This window comes from Triturus cristatus, chromosome 10 (assembly GCF_964204655.1).
Source record: "Triturus cristatus chromosome 10, aTriCri1.1, whole genome shotgun sequence".
Lineage (NCBI taxonomy): Eukaryota > Metazoa > Chordata > Amphibia > Caudata > Salamandridae > Triturus > Triturus cristatus.
Window position 1 is genome coordinate 1237459352 of NC_140593.1, and position 19302 is coordinate 1237478653.

General features: G+C 52.3%; 1 protein-coding gene across 5 annotated transcripts in view; it reads left to right on the forward strand.

Moving 5' to 3' along the window:
- HUWE1 (HECT, UBA and WWE domain containing E3 ubiquitin protein ligase 1) overlaps window positions 1-19302 on the forward strand; it is a 1878220-nt gene that overhangs the window by 1676265 nt on the left and 182653 nt on the right. For all 5 annotated transcript variants that reach the window (XM_085629865.1, XM_085629862.1, XM_085629866.1 and 2 more), the window contains one exon: window positions 9464-9620. In XM_085629865.1, the coding sequence (XP_085485991.1) occupies window positions 9464-9620 (157 nt within the window). The remainder of the gene's footprint in view (window positions 1-9463; window positions 9621-19302) is intronic.

The window sequence follows — 19302 nt, forward strand, 5'->3', positions numbered from 1 at the left end:
CTTCCCTCTCTCTGCTACTACATTTTGTTTTGACCCTAGCACAGCAGGGCTCTGCTCTCTGCACTCTGAAAGGGTACCTATCGGCACTGGCTGCCTTTTTGAGACTGCTAGACCAACCCTCCATATTTAAATCCCCTATTGTAAATCGATTTCTTTAGTGGCTTGTACATATGTTCGCACCTGCCCCTTTCATCATGCTCCATTGGGGCCTTAATTTGGTTCTCAGCTTCCTAATGTGTGCTCCATTCGAACATCTGCACAACTGCCCCCTCCGGCTGCTTACCATCAAAACAGCCTTTTGAGTGGCAATAACTTCTGCCAGGGGGTGAGCGAATTGCAGGCTCTGTCATCCAAGCCTCCTTACCTGACCATCTTCCCTGATAAGTTGGTGCTTTGCACTATGCCTCTTTCTTACTGAAAGTGGTAACACCATCCCTTGTAGGGCAGTCTATCACCTTGCCCACTTTGTACACTCCTCCGCACCCTTCTAAGGAAGAGGAGCGACTCTACCATATGGACCCAAAAAGAGCATTTTCGTTCTACCTTGACCACACTAAAGAGTTCTGGGTGAATGACCAACTCTTCGTGGGGTATGTTGGATCAAAAATTGCTATGCTCTGGCCAAAAAGCGGCCTCCTGAAGGCTTATGGGCTCATTCCACCAGAGTTAAGGCTGCTACCACAGTGTGGCAACGTGGAGTCCCAGTCCTAGATATTTGTTAGGAAGTGTTAGAATGCGACCTCAGAGGGGCCCGGAGGGGGCCCTGACTGCCCTGAGACCCACCCTCGAAGTATCGTAGCCGGGCACTGGTGAGAGATTCCTCCGGGAGGAACCTCGTATCTAGGATCGCACACTCGGCACCACACGACAGAGGGACACCACACGAGGAGTTCTTACGAGCAAATCTTTATCAAGTTAGAGTAGTAGGATCTTTATGATCTGCACAGCAAATATATATACAAGCAGAGCGTGGGCTCTCAGAGTCTTGGAGGGGGGTAGCGGGACAGTCTTTGGGGATATGGATCAAATGCAGGAGCGTACCCGGCGCACAGCTCACAATCCTCGAGCTGGGGGATACGCTTGTCGTCGTGGGGTCCGGCGGGACCAAGAGAGTCTGCAGGAGCCGCGAGTCACTCAGCCAGGCTCGGATACAAGCTCGGTGGTCTTACGATCTTCGAGGAGCCGCGAGTCACTCAGCAGGGCTCAAGCACAAGTTCGGAGGTCTTACGATCTTTAGGGAGTCGCGAGTCACTCAGCAGGGCTCAAGCACAAGTTCGGAGGTCTTACGATCTTTAGGGAGCCGCGAGTCACTCAGCAGGGCTCAAGCACAAGTTCGGAGGTCTTACGATCTTCAGGGAGCCGCGAGTCACTCAGCAGGGCTCGGGTACCAGTTCGGAGGTCTTACGATCTTCAGGGAGCCGCGAGTCACTCAGCAGGGCTCAGGTGTTCCAAGGCGAATCTGCCGGACGGTCCCCGAGCACCCCTTGTTATAGGGCGACCCCTCTTTGATGTCCAGAGTCTGTGCAGGCAGGGGTCTTGTCACCTGGGGGGCTGCTTGTTGGGGTTTCCTGCTATTGTCTTTTGATCCTTCCAGGGCCGGGTCGGGAGGAGTCCCAGACACCCAGCAGGCGTGGAGCCAGCCCTTGGGGAGGCCGGCAGGTCGATCGAAACCCACCGTCCCAGGGAAGCGCAGAGGTGTGATAGAAACTGCTCCTCCCTCTCTCATCCCAAGGGGAGCGCGATGCCCTCCAGCCGGAGTGGCGCCTCTAGGCCAGGGTCGCGCTGGGGCCGGGCAGCCATCTTGGTGCATGAAGTGGGCACGCGGGCCCGGTGTGGCTGAAGGGAGGAAGGCCATGGACGGGGAAGTCCGGGTTGGGTGCGTGTGAGTTCTGGTGGGGAGGATCGGCTAGGCCGTGGGTTTGGGGCTGATGTGAGGTGCAGGGGTCAGGTCTAGCTATGGTACGATGGCCGGGTCTAACAGGAAGTAACGTCCGCATCCCTGCACACACTTAGCAAGCACTACTGCCTGGACAAAATATCCAAAGGTAAGGAATCTGCAGCTAGATTCCTCCATCAGATGGATAAGTTACTTACATTTGGTAACCCCTTATCTGGTCGAGACATAATCTAGCCCCAGATTCCTTACCGACCCACCCATCCTCTCCGCACTGCAGACAGGTTTCTAGGGTCAGGGCTGATCCCTTTCGGGGCCATAGTTTTTCAAACACACCAGTGTCTATGCACTTCATGGCTTTGTGCTTCCGGTGTGAAAAGTCATGAAAAATAACTTATGTCCGTGCACTGAAGCGGTGCCTATATAGGTGACGCAGACGTCACAACGACAGAGGCGACAATGTCACGTGAAGTGGACTGACGCCACCTACCGGCGTACAGGGGTATTGCTTGGAGAACTATCTTCAGGATCCAGTCTGATGCCGGGGAAATTCAAAGATAAGTAGTCTGCGGCTAGATTATGTCTCTACCAGATAAGATGTTACCGAAAGTAAGTAACTTGTTCAGCAATCCCAAAGTGTTCTATTTGTCGTTTTGTAGTCGAGCAGTTTAGGCTTGTCAGAGTGGAGTGTTGAGTATTTGTTGAACTCAGTCAATAAATGACACACTCAATAAGAAATCTGAGGCCAATTTAGAAAAATGTACTGCATTCAGTTATTTGCAAATGGTTGTAAAGAGTACCCTTTAGGATTTAAGGTGATTGGGGGTCAAGGTCCAAACTACCACCAGCAGTCCAGGTTTACCTGCCCTGGTGTGTCCGGGTGCAGAGTGGTCGCGATGGTAAACTTGAGCGAGGTTATCTGTCAAAGTTTACAGGGACCTGTCAAATCAACCGTGTCTGCAAAGGGGGACTAGGGGTCAAGTCTGGCCGAACACAAGGGGGGGCGGGGCTCATGGGGACTCCTACACCAAGGGGACACGGGCAGAAGACGTGTACTGTGGCTGTGGGGCGCTGGTGCAGAGGGGCTAGCTGCTGGGCCACTTTAGCGTTGGAGGCTCACAGATGTTGGTATACCTGCAGAGGATGGAAAAGAAGCAAAGCAGGGTCACTCTCGGTGTGCAGCTAGTCTCTCTCGAAGTCCCTCGACGTGCAGGTAAGTCTTTGTGGTAATGTTTGTGTTTGGACTGGACACAAACAAGCCTTGGTGGGCTCAAGTGCCCCGGTAGTCAGGGTATTGTTGGTAGGGAGGGTGAGGGGGCACCTGGAGGGTCTAGCAAATCGAACCTCGACAGAGCTGACATCTTAGGGCTTCTGGGTCCTCCTCTGGTCTCGCTGCTCCTTCAGTGGGCCCGATGGCCAACATCACGGTTTACCAGACATATGCTTTTGGTGCCTGCAGATGCATGGGATGGCACCTCCACCCCAAGGGAGATGCTTCTTGGATTTTGAAGTTGCTGGACAGCCCTCCACAGCTTTTGGGAGGAGTTCATCTTTTGGATGAGTCACATAAGTGCTATTGTCAAGGTTCCAGCAGCAAGGCAGGGTTTGGTGCCAGTTGGTGGTAAAGTCCTCAGTTCCCTCTTGGTGCATGTCATAATTAATCTAGTACTGGCATCAGTACAGATTTATTAAGATAAGGTGTTTGATATAAACACCATTATTTTCGGTGAAGCCATTATGTAGCTGGCTAACTCGTAATGACCAGTGCCCAGTACATATGCTTAAGATGGCTGCCTGATCACTTGCAGTGTCGTGGCAGTGGAAGATATCATGTATAGATGTCCTCACATATAATATAATGCACCCTGGCTTAGGGCTCTAAGCCCTGCTGTAAGGGTGACTTACATATAGTATATGCAGTGCACAGGGGCTTGGCACACAGTTAGGGGGCCATGTTGTGTTTTCAGCAGTGCTTGCACCCTTTCACGCAGCTTGCAATGGCAGTCTGCATGCAGTGTGTGTGTGGGTCCGTTAGGATGGCATAATGCATGCTGCAGCCTTGGGAGACCCTCTTTAGTGGACATGCCCTGGGTACCGGAGGTTCAATTTACAAGGGACATACAGGGGTGCTGCAGCCCTGGGAGACCCTCTTTAGTGGACATGCCCTGGGTACCGGAGGTTCAATTTACAAGGGACATACAGGGGTGCTGCAGCCCTGGGAGACCCTCTTTAGTGGACATGCCCTGGGTACCGGAGGTTCAATTTACAAGGGACATACAGGGGTGCTGCAGCCCTGGGAGACCCTCTTTAGTGGACATGCCCTGGGTACCGGAGGTTCAATTTACAAGGGACATACAGGGGTGCTGCAGCCCTGGGAGACCCTCTTTAGTGGACATGCCCTGGGTACCGGAGGTTCAATTTACAAGGGACATACAGGGGTGCTGCAGCCCTGGGAGACCCTCTTTAGTGGACATGCCCTGGGTACCGGAGGTTCAATTTACAAGGGACATACAGGGGTGCTGCAGCCCTGGGAGACCCTCTTTAGTGGACATGCCCTGGGTACCGGAGGTTCAATTTACAAGGGACATACAGGGGTGCTGCAGCCCTGGGAGACCCTCTTTAGTGGACATGCCCTGGGTACCGGAGGTTCAATTTACAAGGGACATACAGGGGTGCTGCAGCGCTGGGAGACCCTCTTTAGTGGACATGCCCTGGGTACCGGAGGTTCAATTTACAAGGGACATACAGGGGTGCTGCAGCCCTGGGAGACCCTCTTTAGTGGACATGCCCTGGGTACCGGAGGTTCAATTTACAAGGGACATACAGGGGTGCTGCAGCCCTGGGAGACCCTCTTTAGTGGACATGCCCTAGGTAGCAGGGGTTCCATTTACAAGGGACATACAGGGGTGCTGCAGACCTTGAGAACCCTCTTTAGTGCACATTCCCTGGGTCCCGGGGGTTCCATTTACATGGGACATACAGGGGTGCTGCGGACCTTGAGGACCCTCTTTAGTGCACATTCCCTGGGTACCGGGGGTTCCATTTACAAGGGACATACAGGGGTGCTGCGGACCTTGAGGACCCTCTTTAGTGCACATTCCCTGGGTACCGGGGGTTCCATTTACAAGGGACATACAGGGGTGCTGCAGCCTTGGGAGACCCTCTTTAGTAGACATGCCCTGGGTACCGGGGGTTCCATTTACAAGGGACATACAGGGGTGCTGCGGACCTTGAGGACCCTCTTTAGTGCACATTCCCTGGGTAGCAGGGGTTCCATTTACAAGGGACATACAGGGGTGCTGCGGACCTTGAGGACCCTCTTTAGTGCACATTCCCTGGGTAACGAGGGTTCCATTTACAAGGGACATACAGAGGTGCTGCAGCCTTGGGAGACCCTCTTTAGTGGACATGCCCTGGGTACCGGAGGTTCAATTTACAAGGAACATACAGGGGTGCTGCAGCCCTGGGAGACCCTCTTTAGTGGACATGCCCTGGGTACCGGAGGTTCAATTTACAAGGGACATACAGGGGTGCTGCAGCCCTGGGAGACCCTCTTTAGTGGACATGCCCTGGGTACCGGAGGTTCAATTTACAAGGGACATACAGGGGTGCTGCAGCCCTGGGAGACCCTCTTTAGTGGACATGCCCTGGGTACCGGGGGTTCAATTTACAAGGGACATACAGGGGTGCTGCAGCCCTGGGAGACCCTCTTTAGTGGACATGCCCTGGGTAGCAGGGGTTCCATTTACAAGGGACATACAGGGGTGCTGCAGACCTTGAGAACCCTCTTTAGTGCACATTCCCTGGGTCCCGGGGGTTCCATTTACAAGGGACATACAGGGGTGCTGCGGACCTTGAGGACCCTCTTTAGTGCACATTCCCTGGGTACCGGGGGTTCCATTTACAAGGGACATACAGGGGTGCTGCAGCCTTGGGAGACCCTCTTTAGTGGACATGCCCTGGGTACCGGGGGTTCCATTTACAAGGGACATACAGGGGTGCTGCGGACCTTGAGGACCCTCTTTAGTGCACATTCCCTGGGTAGCAGGGGTTCCATTTACAAGGGACATACAGGGGTGCTGCTGACCTTGAGGACCCTCTTTAGTGGACATGCCCTGGGTAGCAGGGGTTCCATTTACAAGGGACATACAGAGGTGCTGCAGCCCTGGGAGACCCTCTTTAGTGCACATGCCCTGGGTACCGGAGGTTCAATTTACAAGGGACATACAGGGGTGCCGCTGACCTTGAAAACCCTCTTTAGTGCACATTCCGTGGGTACCGGGGGTTCCATTTACAAGGGACATACAGGAGTGCTGCGGACCTGGAGAACCCTCTTTAGTGCACATTCCCTGGGTCCCGGGGGTTCCATTTACAAGGGACATACAGGGGTGCTGCGGACCTTGAGGACCCTCTTTAGTGCACATTCCCTGGGTACCGGGGGGTTCCATTTACAAGGGACATACAGGGGTGCTGCTGACCTTGAGGACCCTCGTTAGTGCACATTCCGTGGGTACCGGGGGTTCCATTTACAAGGGACATACAGGGGTGCTGCTAACCTTGAGGACCCTCTTTAGTGCACATTCCCTGGGTACCAGGGGTTCCATTTACAAGGGACATACAGGGGTGCTGCTGACCTTGAGGACCCTCGTTAGTGCACATTCCGTGGGTACCGGGGGTTCCATTTACAAGGGACATACAGGGGTGCTGCTGACCTTGAGGACCCTCTTTAGTGCACATTCCCTGGGTACCAGGGGTTCCATTTACAAGGGACATACAGGGGTGCTGCGGACCTTGAGGACCCTCTTTAGTGCACATTTCCTGGGTACCAGGGGTTCCATTTACAAGGGACATACAGGTGTGCTGCGGACCTTGAGGACCCTCTTTAGTGCACATTCCCTGGGTATCGGGGGTTCCATTTACAAGGGACATACAGGAGTGCTGCTGACCTTGAGGACCCTCTTTAGTGCACATTTCCTGGGTACCAGGGGTTCCATTTACAAGGACATACAGGGGTGCTGCGGACCTTGAGGACCCTCTTTAGTGCACATTCCCTGGGTACCGGGGGTTCCATTTACAAGGGACATACAGGGGTGCTGCTGACCTTGAGGACCCTCTTTAGTGCACATTCCCTGGGTACCGGGGGTTCCATTTACAAGGGACATACAGGGGTGCTGCTGACCTTGAGGACCCTCATTAGTGCACATTCCCTGGGTTCCAGGGGTTCCATTTACAAGTGTCATACAGGGGTGCTGCGGACCTTGAGGACCGTCTTTAGTGCACATTCCCTGGGTACCGGGGGTTCCATTTACAAGGGACATACAGGGGTGCTGCGGACCTTGAGGTCCCTCTTTAGTGCACATTCCCTGGGTAACGAGGGTTCCATTTACAAGGGACATACAGAGGTGCTGCGGACCTTGGGGACCCTCTTTAGTGCACATTCCCTGGGTAGCAGGGGTTCCAGTTACAAGGGACATACAAGGGTGCTGCGAACCTTGAGGACCGTCTTTAGTGCACCTTCCCTGGGTCCCGGGTGTTCCATTTACAAGGGACATACAGGGGTGCTGCGGACCTTGAGGACCCTCTTTAGTGCACATTCCCTGGGTCCCGGGGGTTCCATTTACAAGGGACATACAGGGGTGCTGCGGACCTTGAGGACCCTCTTTAGTGCACATTCCCTGGGTAGCAGGGGTTCCATTTACAAGGGACATACAGGGGTGCTGCTGACCTTGGGGACCCTCTTTAGTGCACATTCCCTGGGTACCAGGGGTTCCATTTACAAGGGACATACAGGGGTGCTGCTGACCTTGAGGACCCTCTTTAGTGCACATTCCCTGGGTACCAGGGGTTCCATTTACAAGGGACATACAGGGGTGCTGCGGACCTTGGGGACCCTCTTTAGTGCACATTCCCTGGGTACCGGGGGTTCCATTTACAAGGGACATACAGGGGTGCTGCTGACCTTGAGGACCCTCTTTAGTGCACATTCCCTGGGTACCGGGGGTTCCATTTACAAGGGACATACAGGGGTGCTGCTGACCTTGAGGACCCTCTTTAGTGCATATTCCCTGGGTCCCGGGGGTTCCATTTACAAGGGACATACAGGGGTGCTGCGGACCTTGAGGGCCCTCTTTAGTGCACATTCCCTGGGTACCAGGGGTTCCATTTACAATGGACATACAGGGGTGCTGCTGACCTTGAGGACCCTCTTTAGTGCACATTCCCTGGGTACCGGGGGTTCCATTTACAATGGACATACAGGGGTGCTGCTGACCTTGAGGACCCTCTTTAGTGCACATTCCCTGGGTACCGGGGGTTCCATTTACAATGGACATACAGGGGTGCTGCGGACCTTGAGGACCCTCTTTAGTGCACATTCCCTGGGTACCAGGGGTTCCATTTACAAGGGACATACAGGAGTTCTTAAATCCTTGCCAGTTGGGTTTCAATTGGACATTTACCTTCTTTTAAAGGAACGAGCACTGGCGCGGGGAGCCTGGTTAGCGGGGAGCCTGGTTAGCAGGGACCCAGTGCACTTTCAGTCAAAAAGCATCAGTACTAGGGCAAAAAGTTGGGGTGACCACATCACAAAGAGGCACTTTCCTTAAGATCTTTTTCATTGTGGTGTCTAAAAATACATAAAAATGCAGTCTATTTTGGTGTTGGATCTCTTTGTTGTCTTGTCGATGTCTTCAAATGTTTTAATACTTTATAAATGCTTCACTCTTGTTCCTTTGTGTAAGCCTTGCTGCTTAGGGCCACAACTACACAGCATTGAGTTGAAGGTTTGACAAATGAAACCTACTGGACCTAAAGGGGTTGGTAAGTGTTATACATTGTGAGGTCGCACAACCACACCTTATAATACTTTATTTCCTCACAAGCACCTATTCAAAAGGTGAGGAACGTACGTCTAGAAGAATCCATGATTAAAACAAGTTACTTCTCTCTCTAACGCTCTGTCTGGTAGAGACTATCTAGCCACAGATTTCTCACTGACCGGCCCATCCTTCCTGTTCTGTGATTGGACTCTACCTCTTCATCAGAGCTCGCGTCTAGAAATCTGCAAACTGATGTAGTGATTTGAGTTTGGGACTTCAAGTCTGGCAGAGAGAACAATCTCGAAAGAAACAGATGACAGCACACTGGAATAGCGCCTTGATAGGCCCCCACATCACTTCCAGAAAGGTGTGCCTGTAGATCCTCACGGCTCCACGTTCCGGCACACAGATGTACTATGAAAAAGGTTCTGGATCCATTCCAGTATTCAGAAGGTGCGTAGTCTGCTGCTAGATAATCTCTACCAGAAAGAACATTACCCAAGGTCAGTAACTTGTTGATCTTCATTCCACTGATAACTCCCAGTTGTCATGAGCTTCTTCTTTCTCGTTCATGATCAATGATATGAATCGGACCGTCCTGGCATTCATAGCAAGCTTCCAGTAGAAGGCCATAGGGTGAAAGGATCTTACGGTAGAGGTCAATAACTGTTGCTGCATGCAGGGCTGCCTGCCTTCCACATCAAAGTGCTTGGATTGCCAGCTTTTGCATGACATGTTCTTCTTTCCGCAGGTGCTTACTTCACACTCTTGTTCGGAAGAAGGCTTGGAAGATGCTGCCAATGTCTTACTACAGCTATCCCGTGGAGACCCGACAACCCGGGACACCGTCTTAAAACTGCTTCTGAGTGGAGGCCGGCACCTAGGCTACACACTTTGCAAACAGATAGGTAAGCAGATGACTGCCTCCAGCACTTCCATGTTGGTGCTGCCAGCTCTTACTACCTTTACCTACATATTCATATAGTTATTACTCACTGTCTAGTCACTTCTCAGAGCTGCCAGCCGTCACCTCTTCTACGATAGCAGAGGTTGCAGTTCCTCATTTTCTATGCACCTACCTGTCGGAGCTACCAGGCCTCACCAGTCCATGCTAGATACCTGCATTGCTGCGATTCCTCTCTGTAGGAGGCTGGCTAAGTATATGGTGCATACGTATTGAAGTGAAGCACTTTGCACTAATCCAGGCAACCTTTATTGTGATTTTAGTGGTCTTTGATAACTATAAAAATCTCTTAAAGTGTTTGTTGTGGTGAGCAGCCTTCAGGCCTATCTTGCAGGTGTGTTAAGCAGCTTGTTTTGCCAGTTTAACCGTATTGTGCAAGTTAAATTAAAGAGAACAACACAGTTTTTATATAAAAATAGTTCTATTTATTACACAACACTGACTAACACATTGGTATATCTCCTATACTGAGATATTAAGACAAAACGCCAAAATACTTCAAATGCAATAAGGTAAGTAGCACAAAATACAGTGGTCACCAGGGGGAGACCAAACCATATACTAAGAAAGTTGAATGCGAACTGTAGAAAAGAACGTAACTTGGACCAGAAGACTCAGACGAGCCAGGGACTCAAGGGACCACCCAAGGTAAGTACCCAAGAACCCCACGACGGCTGTGTGCACACTCGGAACACATCGAGTGACCAAAGAAAGTCAGTGGAGAAGTCGCGGATGCAGTTTTGCAGAAGGACCCTTCCCAGAGGACCCCGAAAAATTCCCTTGGGTGACAAAATTTTCGAGAGCCACCCCACCCGTGGATGCCCAGGGAGCCAGGTTACTTGCACCAGGGAAGCAAGGTGCATAGGGGTGGAGAGATGTCGGAAACCTCTGTAGACTGCAATAGAAGACTTGGAAGAAAGCGCCTCTGGAGAAGGTGAAGAAGTCAGATTTTATCCAAGGATAGGTTCTGGAAGTGAAGAACCTGCAATCAGAAGGGACCAAGTCTATGCCACTCGAGTGACCAGGAGGCACGGAAGAGCAATGCCCCCAGATGTCGGACTGTTCAGACGAGTTGACGGTGACGTTGTTGCTGCAGCTGTGAGGACCAAGTGGCTCGGAGGAAGACCAGGGGCCATACACGAGTTGTCCCACGTCAGATGTCGGTGACTAGGTGGTTAGTGTCCGGCAGGACCACCAACAAGCTTTGGTAGTTGCAACTGGCATGGAGAACGAAGAAGGAGCAACGTTGGGACTAGCAAGGTGAATGGGACTCGCTATAAGCAGGAGAGTCAGAGAAGGGCCTGGCCAAGCAGTGGAGCCTACTGGAGCAGGAGAAGACCCTCAGGAAGACACACAAGCCGAAGGCACAGGAGTCGCAAAAGTACCTTGAGCAGCTCACCAAGAATGAAGGCCAACGTTGCAGAGGATGCTGAGCCTTGAGTGAAGAGATGCTGGAGCTTCTTGTAGCCTTAAAATCTCTGGAGTGCAGAGCCAACAAGACTTGGCAATGACAAGTTGACACAGTGCACAGGGGTTTGGTTTGAGCGGTACCGACGAGGGGTACTGTCCTCCAAACTGCTGATAGCACAGGTCAGGCCTCAAGGAAGTTGCAGAACCACCACCTGTGTTGCTGGGCCTCAGGAAGTCCGTGGGACCACAGGAGTCAGCTTTGTTGTGGTGCTTGCAGATGCAGGAGAGTGACTCCTTCAGTCCAAGGGAGATTACTTTGGGTGTCCTTGATGCCCACAGGTCTGTCAAAAGAACCTGGATGAAGCACATACACCGAAGAAGACTTGCAGAACAGTGAGACCAGAAGCAGCAGGAGTCTTCTTTAATGCAGTCTCGGTTCCAAGCAAAGCCCAAGCTCCCAGACGGTCGAAGAGTGACATGGTTTCAGTCTTGAGTCTTGTCCTACAACGAATCTGAGGGCCCACCCACAGTTAAGTCCTTTAGTACCCTACAGGAAAGGTTAGAACAACGAGGGTTCCTCCCATAGATGGGGCTGGGCAGAGGGGAGCATGCTCCTATGTCCTTTGTCCAGTTTCACACCAGAGCGGTAGCCAAGGGCTCCCTGAACTGGCTCAATCTGGAGTATGCAAGGAGGGCATCAAATGTGCCCTTCACAGCTGTTTGGTGGCGCTGGAAAGTCCCCCCCTACCCCAGCCCAATAGACGAAGTCCTGTCTCTGGAGGTGGTCACACCTCCCTGCGACAGAAAACCTAATGTTCTACCTTCCCCTGCTCAACCTCAGCAGCAGGAGGGCAGAACCATGTCTGTGGTCGGCAGTAGCATCAGCTTGCTTTCAGACCCTGAAAGGCTGTCACCGGGAGTTCAGGAGGGGTACCCCAGGAGATCCCCTCAGTACATGGGATCATACTTCCAACACTGGAATCAGTGTTGGGATATGATTCCAACATGTTTGATACCAAACGTGACCGGGTTCGGTGAAGCCATTATATAGTTGGACATCTCGTAATGACTGATATCCACTATATGTATTAAAATGGCTGACCGCACTTACAAACCCTTGACAATTTACTCTGGGGTTTGTATGGGGTGTCCTGCTCATGCAGGAGCACCCTCCCACTTATAACCAAGCACCCTGCCCTAAGGACTGAAGAGCCTGCCCTAGGGGTGACTTATAGGTTTTAGGTACATTGACCTCAGATATAAGGAAACTTATATCTGTTGTGAGCGGTGCAAACACAAACTTACACGGGCTGCAATGGCAGGCCTGTAGTCAGTTTCATTTCTCTCCCATGGGGGGCACAATACATGCCGCAGTCCATGGAAGACCCCTGGTGTACCTATGCCCTTGGTACCATATTCCAGGGACTTACAAGCGTACACCTGTAGCCAATTGTGGATGTACAGAATTACTTACCGTGGTAAACTTATGGAGAAAGCACAGTGAATTGGATTCTGATTAGCAGGATCTCAGTCGGACTAGGTCAAAAACATACAGACACCAAGCAAAAAGTGGGGGTATCCATGAAGGCAGATCCTACTTTCCTACACTCACTTTCTATCCACTTCCTCACTCACTCTACTAATCTATGTATCTGAAAGAAACACTTATATATTCCTTTCCTTAGAATTACCCCCAGGCGTTCGACTGGATCCGGAAAGTTTTTCGTCAGCAGTACCTCTGCACGTCGGAAGGTGGCGTTGTTCGGCTCCGCATTAGTCGTTGGCGTCATGGTCGCCGGGATGACGTCGGGGTAGCTACTTAGACGCCACCCTCACGCTCTGACGTCAGTTCTTTCTTTTTCCGTGCCAGCCAGCGCAGATCCAGAGCGAGCAGTACCTCCAGTCACTTTTTGACTGAACTTTTTGAGCGACTTTTGTAGACGTCTTTTTGGGTCCTACCGACTCCTGTTGCACATAGGGATGCCTGGCTTCATGGCTTGCGGTTCCTGTACCTGACTGATGTCGGTGACGGATCTGCACCAGCGTGTCTCTCTCTTGCCTGGAGCGCGAACGCGACCCCAAGTCGTGCTCTGACTGCCGGACCATGGCTCCGAAGTCTTTGCAGAAGCAGTCCCGAAAGCTTCTTGAGCACCGGCAGTCAGCTCCACGCCGTTCGAGTTCCTGGTCGCGAGGGAGTTCGAGGGACCGGTTGCGGAACCATCACCACTTGTCATCCAAGTCTTCGCGCTCGGGTCAGGTAAATCAAAGCACAAGAAGTCGAAGAAGCATTGTCGCTCTTCGACTTCTTCCCGTCGGCCGGCTGACGTGACAAGGGATGAGGGCGGTGCCGCTCCGCTTGCGTAGCCTGAAGTGCTGACTCAGTTTCTTTCCCTTCCCAGGACCCGGAGCGACCCCTGCCCAGCTTCGTCTGTTTTATGAGGCGATGCATGCCATCTTTGTGCAGCCTGACTGCCAGTGTGCCTTCAGGCCCCTCGGACTCGGTTGGGGGTCCTAGGCCCTCTGCGCTGGCGGCTCTGGCCCCGGCGCTGCAGGGCCCCCATGTATCCAGGCCTGGATCCGGATTGGCGCCAGTTGACCGCATTACACCTCCTCCGGAGCCGCTTCCTTCGGCACCGCACCCGCACTCTACGCCGGTCGTGCCCCCGGCCGGCGTTGACCCCGGTCTCCATCCTGACTTGGACACGGAGCAGGACCGGCGTCGCCTGACGCCGGATCCGGAGCTGAGTGGCGTCTTTGTGCCCCTCGTGACTCCTGGGGTCCCTTTCAGGCCAGATTGGCACCCAGAGGACGAGGAGGAGGATTGGGAGTGGTCAGGTGACCAGTTGTATTATGACCTGGACTGGAGAGAGGACCTGGGGGATGCCAGTGGTCTCAATACCTACCCAGACCTTGGCATGTTGTCTCCTCCTACCGTGGCTACGGAGTAGGGAGCTTCCTATGCAGTGGTGTTGGGTAGGGCGACGGAGGCTCTCCACCTCGAGCTCCCTACAGTGTCTGTCAGGAATAACCTCCTGACAGAGTTGCATCAGCCGCAAGCGAGCTCTTCGGGGCCCCTGCGGCTGTTTAATGAAGCCCTAACTGACGTCCTTTTGTGCACCTGGTCCAGGCCCAACATGGGGGCTCCCGTGGATGGGATGATTGCCGGACGCCACTGCCCGGCCCCGGGCGACCCCACTTTACTCTCCCAACACCCCACCCTGAGAGCTTGGTGGTCAAAGCCTCTACCTCCAAGAGCACATTCCCTAACGCTCCACGAGATAGGGAATACAAGAACCTGGATCATCTTGGAAAGAAGATTTTTTTCTTCCGCCAGCTTGCGACTGCGGTCGGTAAACACCGCATGTCTATTGAGCCGTTATTGCCCCTCTGTGTGGGACAAGGTTGCACATGTGCTGCCTCAGTGTCCGGAGGAGACCCGGACCGTACTCTTCCAGGCTGTTGCCGCCAGGAGGGACGCAGCAAAGTTTACCACCCGTTGTGGGCTGTATATCGCTGGCTCTCTAGGCAGGACGATTTCCACATCGGAAGCCCTTCGACACTACGCCTGTATATGAGAGTCTGGCTTTTCTGGGGATGTCCAGAACACCCTTATGGACATGCCCCTTGATGGCCGTCGCCATTTTGGCAACAAGCTAGACAACACTCTAGAGCGTTTCAAGGGCTCACAGGCTACGGCCAAGTCCTTGGGCCTCTCCAACTGCCGTGCGCTTCTGCTTTTCGCACCTTTCGTGGCTACAGAAGGGGTGCCCCACTATGTCCCGCTCAGAGCCACAGGCCGACGCAGGCTCCCCAACCTTCGTGCGGCCGGGGATGTGGGAACCACCGCCGTGTTTCTGGGGGCCAGCGCGCGGGCCAGTCCACCAACCCTCCCTCTGCTTCAGCCTCCAAACCTTCCTAGCCCGACATTTCAGGCCTATCAATCGCCAGGGGGCGGCAAGATCCGTCATCACCTCCCCCACTGGCGCGCAATCACGTCAGACAGGTGGGTTTTGCAGATAATCCAAAGGGGCTACTCCCTCCCCTTCGAGGCTACCCCTCCAGCCATGCCACCTCAGTACCATCGTATGTCGGAGGATCATCTGGGCCTTCTCCAACAGGAAGTCCGGTTCTCTTTGCCATGGGAGCCATCAAGCACATTCCTGACGCAGAAGGTGGTCATGGTTGCTATTCCTACTACTTTCTGGTACCCCAGAAGTATAAGGGCCTGCGTCCTTTCTTGGTTCTCAGGAACGTCAACCGCTTCCTCCAGAAGGAGAAGTTCAAGATGTTGACGCTCGCTCAGGTCTTGTATGCCCTAGACCCTGGAGACTGGATGGTAGCGTTTCACTTGCAGGACGCTTACTTCACATCCCCGTCCTGCTGGCCCACCTGCAATACCTGTGGTTCATGGTAGGCCACGAGCACTTTCAGTTTACCGTGCTCCCTTTTGGCCTTACCAGCGCCCCTCGGCTGTTGTCTCCCACCTCCAGACTACGGCCGACCTGCATTCGCTGGGGTTCTCCATCAACGTGCCGAAGTCACACCTGACCCCCTCTCAGAAGCTCCTCCTTCATTGAAGCGGTTCTGGACATGAGGTAGTTTCAAGTTTATCCTCCCAAACAGCGAGTCCGGGATATTCGGGCTATGATTCCAATCTTTCAGCATCTATTCCGAGTTTCGGTCAGGATGACCCTGAGGCTGCTGGGCCTCATGACCTCCTGCATCGTACTGGTCGATCATGCCAGGTGGCATATGCGGGATCTACTGTGGGACCTGAAGTTCCAGTGGGCGCAGCATCAGGGGAATCTGTCCGATTGCATCCAGATCTTGAAGGTCACTGCACAATAATTGCAGTGGTGGCTCACAAACCAGGATTGGGTCAACGGCAGGTCCCTCTCCCTTCCCCCAACCAGAACACACAGTGGTGACAGTTACATCCCTTCTGGGATGGGGCGGCCATATGGGAGAGGCGGAGATCCGAGGCCTCTGGTCTCCAGCGGAGTCCAGGCTCCACATCTTAGGGGAGAGGAGTTGGCCTAACGGCTAGGGCGGTCGACCTCGAATCTGGGGAACTGGGTTCGAGTCTTGACAATGACGCTGGACATCCTGTGATTCTGAGCAAATCACTTAATCTCCTAGTGCCTAACAAAAATGAATGTGCCCTCATGTAATGCAACTGGAGCTCTGTAAAGCGCTCCGATACCCGATTCGGGTCAAGTTGGCGCCATATAAAACTCTGTAAAATAAAAAATCAACCTTCTGGCGATCCGTCTTGCACTCAAAGACTTCCTTCCCTCTTTTTGGGGAAAAGTAGTGCAGGTGTTCACGGACAACACCACCGCCATGTGGTACTGCAACAAACAAGGCAGGGTGGGGTCGTGGACCCTATGTCAGGAGGCCCGCCGTCTCTGGACATGGCTGGAACATCAGGCCATATCCCTGGTGGTTCAACACCTGGCAGCTTCACTGGACGCCAGAGTGGACAAACTCCGCTGCAGGTGCATGATGGGTCACGAATGCCGTTTTCACTGGGCGGTGGTGCAACGTCTCTTTCTGCACTGGGGAGAGCCTTGGTTAGATCCGTTCCCCACCGAAGGGAACGCGCAATGTCAGCAATTCTGTGCATTGGAATTTCCAAGGCGGAACTCGCTAGGTGATGCTTTTCGTTGCGAGTGGAGTTGTGGTCTGTTGTATGCCTTTCCGCCTATACTACTTGTGCCCAGAGTGCTGAAGAAGATCAAGCGCGACCGGGCCCAAGTCATTCTCGTGGCTCCGGATTTGGCACAAAGAGTCTGGTATCCCAAGCTGCTCAACATGGCCATCGATCCTCCAATCAGACTGCCTCTTCGGAAGGATCTTCTGTCGCAGCAGCAGGGGACAGTCCTCCACCCGAACCTGTCCAGCCTCCACCTCCTTGTGTGGATATTGAGCGGTGGCAGTTGACGTCATTTGACTTGCCTCCGACGTCTGTGATGCAATCTTGGCAGCCAGGCGTCCCTCCACTAAGACTGTATACTCCTGCAGATGGAACAAGATTGTGGCATGGTGCACTGCAAAGGCTGTGGATCCCCTTTCTTCACCTCTTTCTGAGGTTGTCTTGTTCCTCCTTTCTTTGGCCCAGCAGGGCTCTGCTCTGGGCATAACCAAGGCTATTTGTCAGCCATTTCTGCCTTTCTAAGGCTTCCTGATCAGCCTTCTCTCCAAGTCCCCCGTTGTAAATTGTTTCTTAAAAGGCATTACTCATCTCTTTCCTCCTATCCCCTTTGTTATGCCTCAGTGGGACTTGAATTTGGTCTTGACCTATTTGATGTGCTCTCCCTTTAAGCCACTTCACAACTGTCCTCTACGACTCTTAACTCTAAAGACTGCATTCCTGTTAGCCATCACATCTGCAAAAAGAGTGAGTGAGCTACAGGCTCTTTCATCCAAGCCTCATTTTCTGACTCTCCATCCTTTTTTCCCAAGGTGGTCACATCCTTTCATATCGGGCAAACAATCACTTTGCCCACCTTCTTTCCGTCTCTGCATCCTTCTAAAGAGGAAGTGAGCTCCACCGTCTTGACCCAAATCATGCGCTTTCCTTCTATCTGGATCGCACCAAACAGTTCCCGGTGGATGACCAACGCTGTTAGCTACATGGGCGCCAAGAAAGGTCGGGCCATACACAAGCAGACCATTTCTAGATGGGTCATTTTGTGTATTAAAGCCTGCTATTCTCTAGCAAAAAAGGGTCCTCCAGTGGGGCTACGCGCCCATTCCACCAGGGCGACTGCAGCCCCTACTGCTGTGCGACGAGGAGTCCCTCTACATGACATCGGTCAGGCAGCTACGTGGGCATCACTGCATACGTTTACACAACACTACTGCCTGGACAGCCAAATCCAGAGGGAAGGCTTCTTTGGCTGTTCTGTTCTCCAGGACTTTATGGTGTGAACTTAGTACGCAGACCCACCTCCGGGGTTGAAATTGCTGCGGTATCTATTCTAAGGTAAGAAATCTATAACTAACTGTTTCTTTCAGATGAACAAGTTACTTACCTTTGGTAATGATATATCTGTAGGAAACGTAGGTTAGTTATAGATTCCTTACCGCCCCACCCATCCTCCCCGTTCTGCAAACTGATTTCTAGGATCAAGGTCATCCTTTCAGGGCCCTAGTTTTGTGCACCAGTGGTCAGTGTCTTGCATGGCTCTGCTTTTCTGGCGCGAAAAGTAGTGTACAGAACTGAGGTAGGCACGCGAGGGCAGCGTCTAAGTAGCTAGCGCGACGTCATCCCGGCGACCACGATGCCGACGTCACCTTCCGACGCTTAGAGGTACTGCTGACTTTACTGATCCAGTCTGATGCCTGGGGTAATTCTAAGGTAAGGAATCTATCCCTAACTAATGTCTCATACAGATATATCATTACCGAAGGTAAGTAACTTGTGCTTTACTCCCAAACTCAACAGACCCTCCACAATGGGTTCAAATAGAACATTCTCTTCTCAATCGAAACAATGGCATTAACTTTCTTTGATATTCGACATCCACATTCTTCTCCTCCACATCCAGTGATGCAAGCTACTTATCAAGCATGGCATCGAGCACGTCAGCTTGTACAAAGTTCTTACCGCTTGCATTATAAAGCTCCACTTTGGAACAATGAAAGTATTCAAATAAATAGTAAAGCACTTCAATGCCCTACTTGGATATCATGTGGCATTCATACACTTGATCAGGTCCTATCAAATGGGGAACTAAAATCCTTTGACTTGCTTCATAAAGAATTTGATCTCCCATCACATCAAATACCACAATACTCACAGCTACAGCGCTGTCTAAGAAGATGTTTAGGTTCTTCCCCACTCGATATTAAACCCTTCACCAATACCGGGTTATCTCTGTATATGGGGCGACACAAAGGAGTGATGTCAGGCTTGTATGGTGTTTTAACTCTTTACTTATTCTCACAACCACTTGCTAAAGCTCTTCAAATGAAATGGCAGGAACGCCTACACATTACTATTGAAGATAATGTATGGGCGGATATATTGGAAGATCTCGATAAAGGTACTCGAGAAGCTCGCTTGAAATTCTGTCTTTTTAAAATCTTACATGACTGTTATTGGACCCCTTTGAAATTACAAGAAGCAGGATTGTTGTCGCATTCTAAATGTTGGAGATGCTCAGAAGTTAATTGTGATCTTCTCCATTTACTTCGTGATTGTCCTTCCA